General features: G+C 30.0%; 1 protein-coding gene across 1 annotated transcript; it reads right to left on the bottom strand.

The window, feature by feature from the left end:
• Nucleotides 1–12,912: 12,912 nt before the first annotated feature.
• Nucleotides 12,913–13,281, bottom strand: LOC107891405 (cyclin-dependent protein kinase inhibitor SMR13). Its single transcript, XM_041100220.1, has one exon. The coding sequence runs from the start codon at nt 13,279–13,281 to the stop codon at nt 12,913–12,915; it is 369 nt and encodes a 122-aa protein (XP_040956154.1).
• Nucleotides 13,282–13,943: the final 662 nt, after the last annotated feature.

Genomic DNA, 13,943 nt, shown 5'->3' on the forward strand with positions numbered 1-13,943 from the left:
TTAACTTAATAAATTCTTCTAAAACACAATTCACTAATTCAAATGTCTTTCTAAAATCTCATTTGGCTCATAAACACTAAACAATAAAATATACGAGCTCACTTGTCAGATTTGGTGGTCTCGAACCACTATTTCTAACATCAATGAAAATCAGGCTATTACAAGGAGACCTCTAATAGTCAAGAACCAAAAAGGGCAAATCCCAAAACATATGAGGGTTTACGATGAATCGGCGGCGGTTGTCGAGTGTAAGTGTATGACGACAGAACAAGAGATGCGAAAGGTGCTAAGATGCATGGGTCTTCTTACAAGACATCTTAAGTACAAGTCTATGTTTAGGCCACTTTTCAGTGGAGGGAGGCCTAAATTTTACCTCCAGCTAGTTTTTATGGAGGTGAGGTTTCACTTGCCACCGCACCATTTTGTTATGGATTTGTTTGGTGGTTAATAATTGGATTCATGATCAAATGTGGGCAGAGAAGGATATGGCCTTTCGTGTCATTATTTCAATATATATACCTTTGAGGAGAAAAAAGACTTTGAGGGGGTATACCTTGTGGTTTGAAGGGAGGGGACTAAGCAACTTATTTATTGAGGGATGAGAAGGTTGGAACCAGATCCTAAGAAGCATATTCTGATGAAATTAAAGCTAGAGGTGTTCTTCGGATTCCCTATTGAATGGAAAAAGCTTATATCTTCTCATTATTTTTATTGTCCCCCAACTAGAAGATATTTCTGATGGAGAAAATGCCTACAACCTTTTGAACTGTAATGTTAATTATCATCATATGTGACAAATCCTTCAAGAATTTAAAAAGGAAACATCTCTTACCTCTAAATTTTGGTTCCGCAATGAGAAAATATGGCAAAACTTCTTTCTTTCTTTTTTTTAACGTGAAAGAGAGAAGACGAAGATGAGAATCCTTCTTTTTTCTTAGCTTTTGTTTCTCTTTCTTTCCATCAAATATTTAAATTTTAACCATGATTTATTAAATTAATTTCTTTAAAATCAATCACCATTAATCATTTATAATTTACTTAGTGGAATTTAAAGGATATTCTATCCACCGTCCATATGTTCACAATGGTTAATTTGCTTTTTAAATTTTTGGTTAATTACTACTTAAATACCTCAATTACTATTTACTTATTTCTAAATTTCTATAATTTAATCCCTGTACTATTTTTATAACAACTTAATCACTTTAATTTCTAGCTAATTCCCATATTTGACTCGTAATTTTCTTGGTTTAACTTTTCAAACGATTCGACTTAACAAATTAAGTCTTGGAACTGAAATTTCAGGCACTGATGGAAATCGGTTTGTTACAGCTGACCCCTCGTGAAGTCCCACAACCAAGAACTTAGGACTCGACGAGACAATCCAAAATCCAAAATAAGAACTATAACAGAAGGCATACTTACTTTGTTGGAAGACTTGAAGAGAAAGTCTCAAAGTATGTTAGGTCCAAATGAAGTATTCCACCAATCCAGCCTAGACAATATTTGTGAATTAGCAAAATATTGATTTCGCAAGAGAGGGAGTGATTGAGGAAGTTACTTGTCTCCTCCTCGCCAGACACCGATAGCTTCACATTGCACTTTTGGTTCTTAAAGTTGTAGAAGGCGCTAAAGCCCCATTCGAGACGCGAAGATTTCCTAATGGAGATGAGTGCAACCTTGTCCATCCAATCAAAATCTTTCAAACCCACGAACACACTCGCAAATTCGGGTTGAAGATAATACCAACAATTAGATTTAAGCTTACAGGAAAATAGATGGGGAACAACACGAGAAATTCGCAGCATTGGATGAAGTAAGTTACTAGGATGGCCCATCCTTTGGTTAGGGTTTAGACCATACTAATTCAAAACCTCAAAAGAGAAAGGATTCAGTGGGAAATGAAAACACAAAAGATTTTTGTCTCTCTTCAACATTATCTGCCCTCAACTGTGAAGTCCCTAGGAACCTCGAGATATTCCTAAATCTTTTAGATGCATTCTAAGTGACTCTATGTCGACAGACTAAGAAATAACATCTATATGCCGCAAAAGGAGAATAACCTCTAGTAATACCCCTTTGTGTCATACTCGACATTGCAAAAATCCGAAGAATACATGGATTCAATGTCTTGCATATTCGCAGCCTCATTATGGCTCTATTTATTCATGATATCAGAGGCATTGGAAAGGCAACAACCTTTCCCAAATCCTCACACAGCAGCTGTAACCAGTCTTTCACAAGAAACTTTGAAGCCCGCTGCAGACCATCTTTCATCGGGAATATTGTTAATACCTAATATGCTTAGTTAAGCTACAATAGTTCGGTAAAGACAAAAACAACCCGCCAAGGGCAAACAAATCCATAACGAGTTGGCCTCTGAGGCCTAGGCCATCCAAGCCTTAAAGGGATTCTCCCTCATAGGAGCATCAATGCTCCCTCCTGTACAAGAGCTCTCTTGCATCTTCATCTATCAGTTTCAAGAAGATTCTACAACTTCATTGGAAATATGAAGTAACTTAGCAGCTTAGCGTCAGATCCGAGCAACAACTGCAGGCAAGAATCAAAGGCCTATAAATAAGGCAATATGTCTACAAAACCAGGTATACGACCTTGTCCACTAATTTACATTGTCTTCAGCTTAAAACCCTTGTTCACAAACGCATCAGAGGATGCTCCAGAGTTTGACTCCGGTGCCCTTTGAGTTTTTCTCTTCTCTCTTACAGATTCTCTATACCATCCACTGACTAGCCAACCTCCTTACTAAAATAAATACATCAATAAACAGTTATTTAATTTTATGAAGTACTTCATAATAAAAACTAAAAAATAATAATAATAATTTTTTAATGAAAATATATTAATTAATTAAATTCAGATGGAGAACAAAATATGCTTACCCCAAGCTAGCTTGGGCTTGGCCAGGCCAATCAAGCCTGGTGGGCCAAACTTTTATTAAACAATTTGCCCAACCAAGAGAATAAAGGGCAGCAACAATTGCTGATTCATTTCATTCACTCTTTCTCAGATTAATTGCAAGATTTTCAACTAAATAATATACTTTGATGCGTTTGTATAGAAATGAAAGTAAAAGAAAAGAAAGCCATCTCTTTCCCTTCCTCAAGTCATGTTTGGGGAAGTAAGAATATACAATAACCAATCCTTTCTTTCTCATCTCACAATATTAATTCCTCCCATGCTTGTGTTATTTTGTTTGTGTAATTCCTGAGGTAGAAATGGGAATCATGTGTTAAAGCACCCTCTACTTCAGTTTCTCCCACATTTTTCCAATATTATTAATATTTTAACAAATTAATGAGCATTTGTATGATCGCAATTAGGGGCGAAGCCAAAAAATTTGTTGGGGCCATAATTAAATTGTTTTTTTTGTAATAGTAAAAAGGCAATTCTACCATTTTAATACCTTATATTTTTATAATTTTTAAAGAATTAAATTAAATCTTTATCATTTTGAGAGAGACAAACTAATTTAAAATTTTATAAAGTATAATTATAATTAGGGGCACTGATGGCAATGATAATAAAATGTAGAATACTATGCATTACTATTATCTACATCCCAAACACTAACAAAATCCAGTCAAATAAAAAATGATATTGTTGAAGATTTGACTGAGGTTAATTAAATTTATGGAGTTGAACAACGATTAAGCATTTAACTTTTCAAATGTATTAAACATGTTGCTTCAAAGTTCTTTAAATTGGGAAGATATTTAGACTTTATCTTGAATTACTAAAGAAATGTTGAATAAAGGGCATTTGTGGACCAAAGTTAACATATAAATTTTCATCTTAAAGGCTAAAGCCACCCTTAACATTATTCCTCAGTGAAGATATGTTCATAAGAAGGAAAGGTAATAGATCAGTGCTTTTGATCTTTGAATGTGTTTTAAAGGAAAGAAGAGAAAAAATGAAAATGGAAGAGCAATAGGAGAGTAAGGAAAATAAGGGAAAGTAGTTTCTTCCCCTTATTCAGCAATGGAGAATATACAGCACTAAAGTTTAAAGATAAGAACATAAGCTTTTATTTAATATACACACACGGATTCTGGTATACATAAATTAATGGAGATTCCAAGTCTTTGCTCATTGTCAAAGATTATATTCTACTACTTTATCCCTTTAATAAATAAAGATGGAGTAATGGGGAAGTAGTACGTAAGTACACTATTACTGTCTGCAGATTTATAACATTCTCTTTGTATTCCTTATATACCTGCATGTGCAGACGCTGTGCTAGGATCAGTTAACGTGCAAAAATGAGGCTCTTGGAAATCAAAATGTTACACAGTATATTATACCATATTTTTATATAAATTCAAAATCTAATGTTGTAAGATGAGTTACTCGTAAATGTTTTGTAAGTATAGCTTTCATACATAAACATTTATCCTCCAATCCATGCAAGTTCCTCCAATGAATAGGATGTTTGATTTCCAGACAAATTCATACTTTATTCCCTCACAAGAATCTATTCAACAAAGAGCATTTGTGGTCCAAAGTTATGGAAAAAAAATGGTGTGATCCTTGAAAGTTCACCCCTCATTTTCTCCTTTCTCTGAAAGATTAGTGTAGAAGATACCCTAAATAGGAGATGCCAATAAGAGTTAATGCTTTTTATCCAGGAAAGAAAAGAAAAAGAAAAAAAATGAAGGAATATACATTAAAGGAACCATGTTAAAACTTTGCTTTCTTACATGTCTTATGTGTTGAGTGTTATTAATGATACCTATTTTTGAATATCCAATTTCAATTTCTTTTTTCTGCCAGTATGGTATATACGACATGGAAAGATGATTTATCTGAATGCCCCTTTTTCTTTTTTCCCCATAGTATAAAAGTAGTATTGATGATTACTACAAATTATATGGTATAGTGAAGAAAACATTAGCATCACATTTTGATTCGAGTTATAACAGCAGTGTGGGTGTGTTTGGTTAAGCCAAATGAGCCATTTTATCGTCCATTACAAGCAATAAGATTGCATCCATTGAGTTGAACATGGAATTATGTTATTTAATATGATGTAGTGCATTATTAAATTAATGAGCAATGAATTAAAGTGGTAGTAGTGGAATCCCTGGAGCAGTCTAAAGAGCCCCCAGCGATTGGTTTGGATACAATGGCCTAAGCAAAGTTCGACAAAAGCTGGCACATGTTTTTTCCAGAAGAATCTGTTTGGATGGTCTGAAAAAAGAAAGGAATTCCAACTTTTCCTTTTTCGGTGCAACCAAATTTATTTTATTAAAAATTTAAAAGTAGAAAACAATAGAAGTGGCAGCATTGATCAAGACATGCCATATCAGACCGAAAAGAATCTGCTCCGCTTCACAGAGCTTTTCCATTGTTGATCCTTAAGAAACTTTAGCAGTACTACTAAAACACATTGAGAAAAAGAAGATGCTGTAGCAGTCTTGGCTTTAATGTCTTGAGATACGTATATACTGCCTTTATGCCTTTTAAAAGTAGCCGGTCCACAGAAAAAATTAAATGCATGATGGAAGATATGAAAAGAGGGAGAAGGGAAATCAATGATCTCAACTTCTGAGTAATTAACATTACCACCACAACTAGGAGATGGAACTAAAAATCAGCAATGGGTTGATGTTAATTAAGGTGAAGATTATATGATGTTGATGATAAATCAAGTCTATGTTGATTACAGAAAAGCAAAAGGAAAAAGATACCATGACATTGTAGCTTTTGATCTTTCTTTTAGAGAAATTGACAGACAGTTGCAATTGCATGGCAAACATGGATTCATACAGTAGAAAAAAGTATTTGAGAGACTGTATTTTCTCATCTTTTTTTTCTCTCACTTCTCCATCCATCATAACCATGCAAAAAAATAAAGGCACTTATCCATGTTCTGCAGCATTCACTAAATCACACAGTTACTTAAACATATAGCCTTCTAAATAAATGGGAATTAGGGATCCTTTAACCTCCCAATGCATTTCAAAACCCCACCCATCCACCACTCCCTTCACATTGTTTACAAGTTAATTCTATGGCAAGTGCTCGATCGAATAGAATGAAAAATTTTAAGTTAATCGACTTGACGAGTCCTATTTTATCATTCTAACTTGATTTATGGATCTTTCAAAAGCACTTTATTTTATGGACCTTTCAAACCACATTATTCATGGTCTCTTTTCAATTATTTAATCACATTTCAATAATTTTTTCCATGCCATTGACACATAATTTTAATAATTTTTTTACCCCGAACTCTAAATATAGAATCTCAAACCCTAAACCCAAAACCTAGAACTGTAAACCCAAACATGTAACCCCAAATCTTTAAACCATGAGCCCCAAACTCATAACCCGTAAACTTGAACCATTGAATCCAAACTCATAACATTAAACCCTAAATATTGAACACTAAACTTCAAACTCGAACCTTGAACCCTAAACCTCGGGGTTCAAGGTTTAAGGTTTAGAGTTCGAGTTTAAGATTTGAGGTTCTAGGTTCATGGTTCAAAGAAAAATAATTACCAAAATTATGTGTTAATGACATAGAAAAATTACACAAAAATTACTAATTTTTTTTTAAAATTAGTTGCACAAAAATAAAAATATATATTAACTTTTGAAAAATAAAAACAAAATGATTAAAATTTGTAAAAGAAGAAAAAATATTTTTTTATAAATTAAAAAATTAATTATTTTAAGTAATTTAATTAAAGTTAAATTAAATTGGAGAAGATATTAGATATAGATGAGTTTAAAATAATACTTTGTTATCTTTAAAATTTAATGACGTAACACTATTTTATTGGAACCTAAAGACTATGCTTTTTAGGATATCCTAATATAATTTATTCCCAATAAAAAATACATAAATTTGAATTATTAATTAACTTATTTAGGTCCAAAATTTAATTTTTTTAACTTTATTTATATATTTTTAGAAATTTTTTAATTTTTTTTATAATTTTTTAAAAATATAAATTTTGGAATTTTTATAAATATTTTGAATCTTTGAAAATTATTTTTTTTTTGTAATTTTTGTTGAGAGTAAAACCAATTTGCTTATTTTCAAACTTGACAGAGACCAAAAGAGTATTTACATAAATTTGTTATTTGAATTATTCTAATTATTTGAATTATTCGAATTATAAAATTAAACTTATTCGAGTTGACTCAAATAATTCGATTCAATTAACTCGAAATTTTTTTTATTTTTTCAAATCAGATCAAGTTTTGCTTACCCCTAGTTAACTCTATGCCTTCATTTCTACCCTTTTAATTATCTTAGATTAAATAATCCTTAAAAAGTCACATTTTAAACATCCAATAATAATATGACACATCATATTTTTTTAAATGCATTAATAATATAATATATTAAGAAATATCAAATTAACTCTTATTACTATTTTTAACTCTTAATTTAAAATATTAAATTAGGGTGTTTTTGATAAGCCATTGAAAATTTTCATTTCATTAATAATACAATATTTTAAACGTGTTTGATAATCATTTTAATTTTTTAATTAATATAAAATTTTCAACAAAAAAGAAGTGTTGGATAAGATAAGTAGGTAGGTAATTACTTATCACTCAATATAGATATTAAGTTGGTTTTATTTTATTAAAAATTGAAATAAATTATCATTTTTGTTAAAAAATGAGATATTCAAATTACCATATTTAGTTTTCATCCAAAACTATCCAAAATAATATAAAATATTATATTAATAAAATTATAAATAAAATAAATAATCTCATAAAAACCAATTTTTACTTTTATCAAACAAGATAATTATATTCAATACTTAATTTTTTTAGTTGATCAAACACACCCTTAAAAAAAATAATTCAAGATTTAATGTAAAGTTTAATTCGATATTTAAATTGTTAGTATTATAATAATTTCTTATGTTCATATAAAAATAATTTAAAATAATAATAAAATGTTTATCCATAAATTTGAATAGCTTAAATTACAATTAAAGTATTATTTAATAATTCAATTTTTATACAAAATTTTTATTTATTGTTAATATAATAATAGAAATAGGTTTAAATAACAATGATAGTGTAATTCAATATGAATATTAGGTGTAAATAAGTATAAATTGTGGATTTAGTTTTTATACTCTAATTTAGTCAATCTTAGTCTTTGTAGTTTTTGGATTAGTCACTTTTAGTTCCTATACTTTTTCAAATTTTGAAATTTCACTCATCACCTAAATAGTAGCAACTAAATTTGGTTAGTTAAATTCTACTATTAAGGCTTGTTTAGTAGTGTTTAAAAAAAGCACTTTTGGAAGAAATTTTGTGTTAAACAAGTTTCAAAAGTATTTTTGGAAAGGAGAAGCTAAAGTTTTTATATTTTCCTTTCTCGAAAGCACTTTTAGTGCTTAATTACTTTTTCACCCCTCCAACAACATAGTACTCTCTTGGTGCTTAATTACAAATTTGTTAAAATCATTAATTAAAAATAAAAAAAATTATTTTTTAAAATAATACAAATGTGTTAATATTTTTGAAAAGGAAAAGCTAAATTTTTTAGATTTTCATTTCTAGAAGCACTTTTGGTGCTTAATTACTTTTTCACCCCTCCAATAACATAGTACTTTCTTGGTGCTTAATTACAAATTTTTTAAAATCATTAATTAAAAATAAAAAATATATTTTTTAAAATAATACAAATGTGTTAATATCTAATTACAAATATTTAATGGTTATGTTTAAATATTTAAAATATAGTTTATATATTCTAATTAAAATTTATAAATAATTAATATTTATTGCTTAAAAATATTTAAAATTTATATTTCATATATTAAGATATTAACAACAAGTTATAATAATTTATTTTTTATATTCCTACTAAAATATAATAATATTAACTAATTTGAACATTATTTAAATGTATACTTGTTACTTGATAATATCATGTCTAAAATGTATATTTTATTTTTTCAAAAGCACTTATTGACAGCAATGATAAACACTTAAATCTTAAACTAAATTTTTCAAAAGTATTTCTCAAAAGCATTTTTTCATAGCATTTTTTAAAAGTATTGCTAAATCATGTACTATGCGCAAGTAGTGGATTTAATGCATATTCTTCAATTTGATCCTTTTTAGTCCGTATACCTTTTGAAAATTGAAATTAAAGCCTTGTCTTAAACAACTTTTAAACCCATTAGTTATCTTTTCAACGAGTATTATGTGAAAACAACAAACTGACATGACATTACATATGTGATAATTTAACTGTTACCATTTTTGTAAGGGTTAGAATTTTAAAATTTGAAAAGTACAAGAACTAAAAATTATCAAAATAAAGTACAATGACTAAATTCCACACTCACACATAGTACAGAGACTAATAATGGAATTTAACCTAAATCTTTATCCATTCAAATTTTTAGTTTTAATGTTTAAGTAAGAAATTATTTAAAATAATATGATGTTATTTATTTATAGACTTGAATTAGAATGAAAATAAGCCTATAAATAACATTTTACATTAATCTTGAATTATACTTTTTCATTAATTTACTTTTTTTTTATTTTACTCTACTATTATTTTAGTGTTTTGGTGAATATTTAATATATAATACGTATATCAAATCTAATCTAATTTAATTTTATTTATTTATATTAATTATATATTATTTGTGAATCATTATAAATTTATTAAGAAAAAGTTTATAATTTATATAAAAAATATTATTATAGTAAACAAATAATTATAGAAGAGTTAACCGTGATTGTGGTGCAATGATGCAATTAAATCTTGAATAATATTGAAGAAGTTAAAAGAAAGTTAAGTGCTACTAACTAATAATAATATACCATCTCCAAGTGCCCAACCTCCGATTCTGCATAACTGAGTTGTCATAGTTGAAAGGTTTTACTTCAAGTTCAATTCGAATAGAAGTGATTATACATTTAATATAATATTTGTTTTATTTGTTTTACAGTTTGAGCTAATTAGTCCTGTTCAAGTTAGTTTCGAGGGTATGGCTAATATACACATATATAGATGCATGTATTATAGCAAACATTTTACCAGCCATTACTCATGAATCCATGTATATATATGCTTGTTTAGGGAGAGAGGTTGATTGGGCAGACATGGTGGCATATATCAGTCATAACCAACAAGAAATGGAGCATAGCAGGGTGATAAAGGTGGGTTCTCCAAGGGAAAGGGGACCTCATCATTGAAATTAAGCAGAGGGACATGCATGAATATTGAATGCAAACCATCCCATTTCCAAAAGTTCAAATTAACAAAGGGGGAGACATTGAAAGGTAAAGCATCGGTTGGTCACCAATTCTCCTTTTTCAAAGTCATCTCATCATACGTCAAGGCGCTGATATGTGCACTCCTAACTACATTTATATATATATATATAGCCCTGTGGTGAACCATCTCAAGTTGTCCATAAAGGTTAATTTTGGCTGTGACTTTGATAATGACTGCTGCTGCAACTTAAACCTACAACAATAGTATAGGACAGCGGATAGAATATGAGTATTATTTGTTTAATTAATATGAAAATAGTTTAATAAATAAGATATCATATAACATAATTAAGGCCGCATGTTTATATTCATATTTAATAATTGATAAGGTTGATTGAATTTTAATTTAATTTATAACAATCATGAGATGATGTACATATTTTTGATTTAGTGATTTGAGAAGTTCATGAATAGAAGTAAAAATTGTATAAAAATAAACTATAAGATGTATGCAAGACACCATCATAATTATGATTAAACATAATTAACACCGAGTATTCAATATATGTGTTATAATATTTCATTGATGCTTAATTTGAAGTATTTGTTTTGTTAATGAAACTTGCATTTTACCGTCTATGATGAGTATTATATGATATTATTCATGAATTGAATTAATCAATTTCTTAAAAAAAAACAAAAAACTGATATATAAATAGTAAAAAATCATAATGATCAAACAAATTAATCACAATCACCCATGAAAATTTTAAACAACGAACTAGGCTCCCGTTACTTTTTACTGGATTCCATCATATCATGTCCATTATACTCTCCATAAAAAAATAAAAAAACTTTAATGCTTGACATTTTATGGAAAATAATAAATGGAGAGTGATCTCTCAAGTTAAATGAAGTTATAAGATATATTATATTTTTAAAGGAGAATATAAGTTTAAATATTGAAGATAACATTTTGAAAGAGAGAACCACAAATCTTTGAAATAATTAATCGTCGTGAATCATAAAACGAACTTCAATTATACCAAAAAGATGGAGAAAATTATGAAGTACATGAAACAAAATTACCTTTCCTTTCTTTGCCCTGCAATTACATCTTAATTAGAGTAATATGTTTAGCCTGAAAAGTAAGTGATTAAAAAAGCACAAAACACAGGGTAAAAAAAATCTGAGTAATTGAAGTAAGCCAAGTAAATTGACTAAAATCAATTATGGTTTTTTTTTCAAACCCAGTAAATGAATAGGAAGAAACTAAATTAATGCTTGAATCATATCTTCAACTTTGGGCTTGCACCAAATAATTATAAGTAGTTATGATTCAATAAAAGTGAATCCCAAATAATATTGTAATAAGAAAAAACACATTATAAGCATGCAATAGAAGAAAAATGATGGAAATAAATAATTGAAAGGGGAAGTTGATGATAAATAATGGAGAGTGACCAATTGATAGAATTTAACAACTTTATATTTATCATTATAAAAGACAAATATAGAGAGAAATGAAGTGAAAATATCTTGAGATTCTCCACAGTAACAATGATCAAAACCCGCACGAGTCTGTTCATTGGATTCTATTAGCAATGCTGGGGTTAGCTCAGACAGGCAGACACCCACAATCTGACACTATGATCTCTATCCTCTATTTATTTGCTTTATATAAGCCAACACTTGCTTTCCTTTTCTCACTCAGCAACAAACTGAAAAAAGAAAATAAGGGTGAATCCCCCCTTGAGCTTCACATTTTATCCTACAATGGCATGAACAAAAATTGTGGTCTTGTAGTCATGATCCCAAGGGAATTTTGGGGTGCAGTTAGCAAATAAAAAAAATGGGAAAACTTGGAACTTGATCAAAAGAATTTGAGGGTGATCAGCTATTCAGCTTCCCCCATCCACACCCAGTCTTGGCACCTGTTAAAAAGTAGAATACGTGGGGGAGACCCTTCTGTGGAAGTCTTTTCTATTTATTCATATCTCAATCAAAGGGGTCCATATATATGTATATCAAGTGCTTGGAGGTGGAGGTGGGGGGACCCTCCATGTCACCATTTTAGCCACTAATTAAGTCTTTAATCTATACTAATGTTTCCATGTAATTGTGTGATTGTAAAAAGAATACATACGACGCAAAAAAATATGTTCATTGATATTCACTATGAATTTATAAGATAGCCACAAAAATCTAATCAACCAAATAGTAAGATAATGAAGGATTTGCACACTGGTGCAATCAGCATCTATCTCTTCTTTCACTTTCTAAAGTTGACTTAACAAACAATATCACACTTAACAAACTTCAAATTACACCCACATATTACAATATTGCATTCTGCCAAAAGTCAGCAATACATTTGAAAATGAAAAAGAATTAAAGCTAAATTGAGTCGGAGAGCCCCAGCTAAACTTGGTGATTAGCATACCCTACAAATTTGAAAACCCAACAAAATTTGCCCCTAAAAAAAGTAAGCAAGCTACCTACTTTTGCTGCTTCTTCCTCTTCCTAAACCACTCATAAAAGGTCTGATGTTCTTAAACTATACTCAATGATATCAAACTAAACAAAGAAGAAGATGAAATGGAAGAACACCTAATCTTAAACTATCGAATGGTCTTTATATATATATATTTATGCAAAAGCTAGCACTTATCATGATCACACTGAGATATCCCTAAGTGCAAAGAAGAAAAAGAGATCTAAATCTGGAGGAGAAAAGAAAGCAACAGGTGTTCTTTGCAATGAGCAATTGGAGAGAACCCTTTGCTTCTTTGGTGCTGGAGGGCATGTATCCATCTCCGGTATTCGAAACCTTTGAGCTTTGGGTGTAGAGCATGGGCTTGCAGTAGTAGTAGAGCCCTCCATCTTGGAAAGATTATCTGAAGTTATGGTGGAAGAGTTGGAAGGCAATTCCTCCAACACTGATGCCTTTTGAATAGTGGGCTTTACCAGCTTCCTCTTGTAATGACTTCTTCTTGGCTTGCTCGCTTTTCTTGTTGTTTTGCCTCTTCTGCTGGTGGGTGCCATTGAAATTGAAATCTATAAAACCAAACAATACTTGTGGTGGACGAATAGTTAAAGAGCAGTAGTAGCTCAAGTAGGAAACCGAAGGAATGTTGAAACTGGCAGAAAGAAAGATAAGTGCGAGCCCTTTACCAAGTTTTTTTCAGGGTGACTTAATGAGAGAAGAAACTGTCATCCGGTACTTGTTATACCTAGTTACTACTTTAAAGCTAAGCTACTAAATTTTGACTGAAAAAGTAGTAAGAAAAAGCCAAGTGAATATAATCCCTTTAGAAGCTCAAACTTTTCAAAGATAACAAATATACTAAATCAAAACACCCCCCAAAATGGATCATTTGAAGGAGATGATGATGCAGAGAAGAAAAAAACCCAAGTATCAGATCATAACCAAGTAGTGAAGAAAAACATATTGTTACTCCTAAAAAGATGAACTAATGTAGTAAGAAACAGCAAGAGGTAACTAAAAACACAAGACAGATCCCTTACAAACTTACAATTCTTGGGTTTTTAATATTTGAGTGGGAAAACTTTTGGGCAGCTGTGACCGCTGCCCTAAACAGTAGCTAGAAAGAAAAGGAAACGAGACAGAAATAGAGGCTTTTTCCTAATAATAATAATAATAATAATAATAATAATTTGGCTTTGTCAAATTATTTAATTTTAGG

This window comes from Gossypium hirsutum, chromosome D09 (assembly GCF_007990345.1).
Source record: "Gossypium hirsutum isolate 1008001.06 chromosome D09, Gossypium_hirsutum_v2.1, whole genome shotgun sequence".
In the NCBI taxonomy this organism is placed as follows: Eukaryota; Viridiplantae; Streptophyta; class Magnoliopsida; order Malvales; family Malvaceae; genus Gossypium; species Gossypium hirsutum.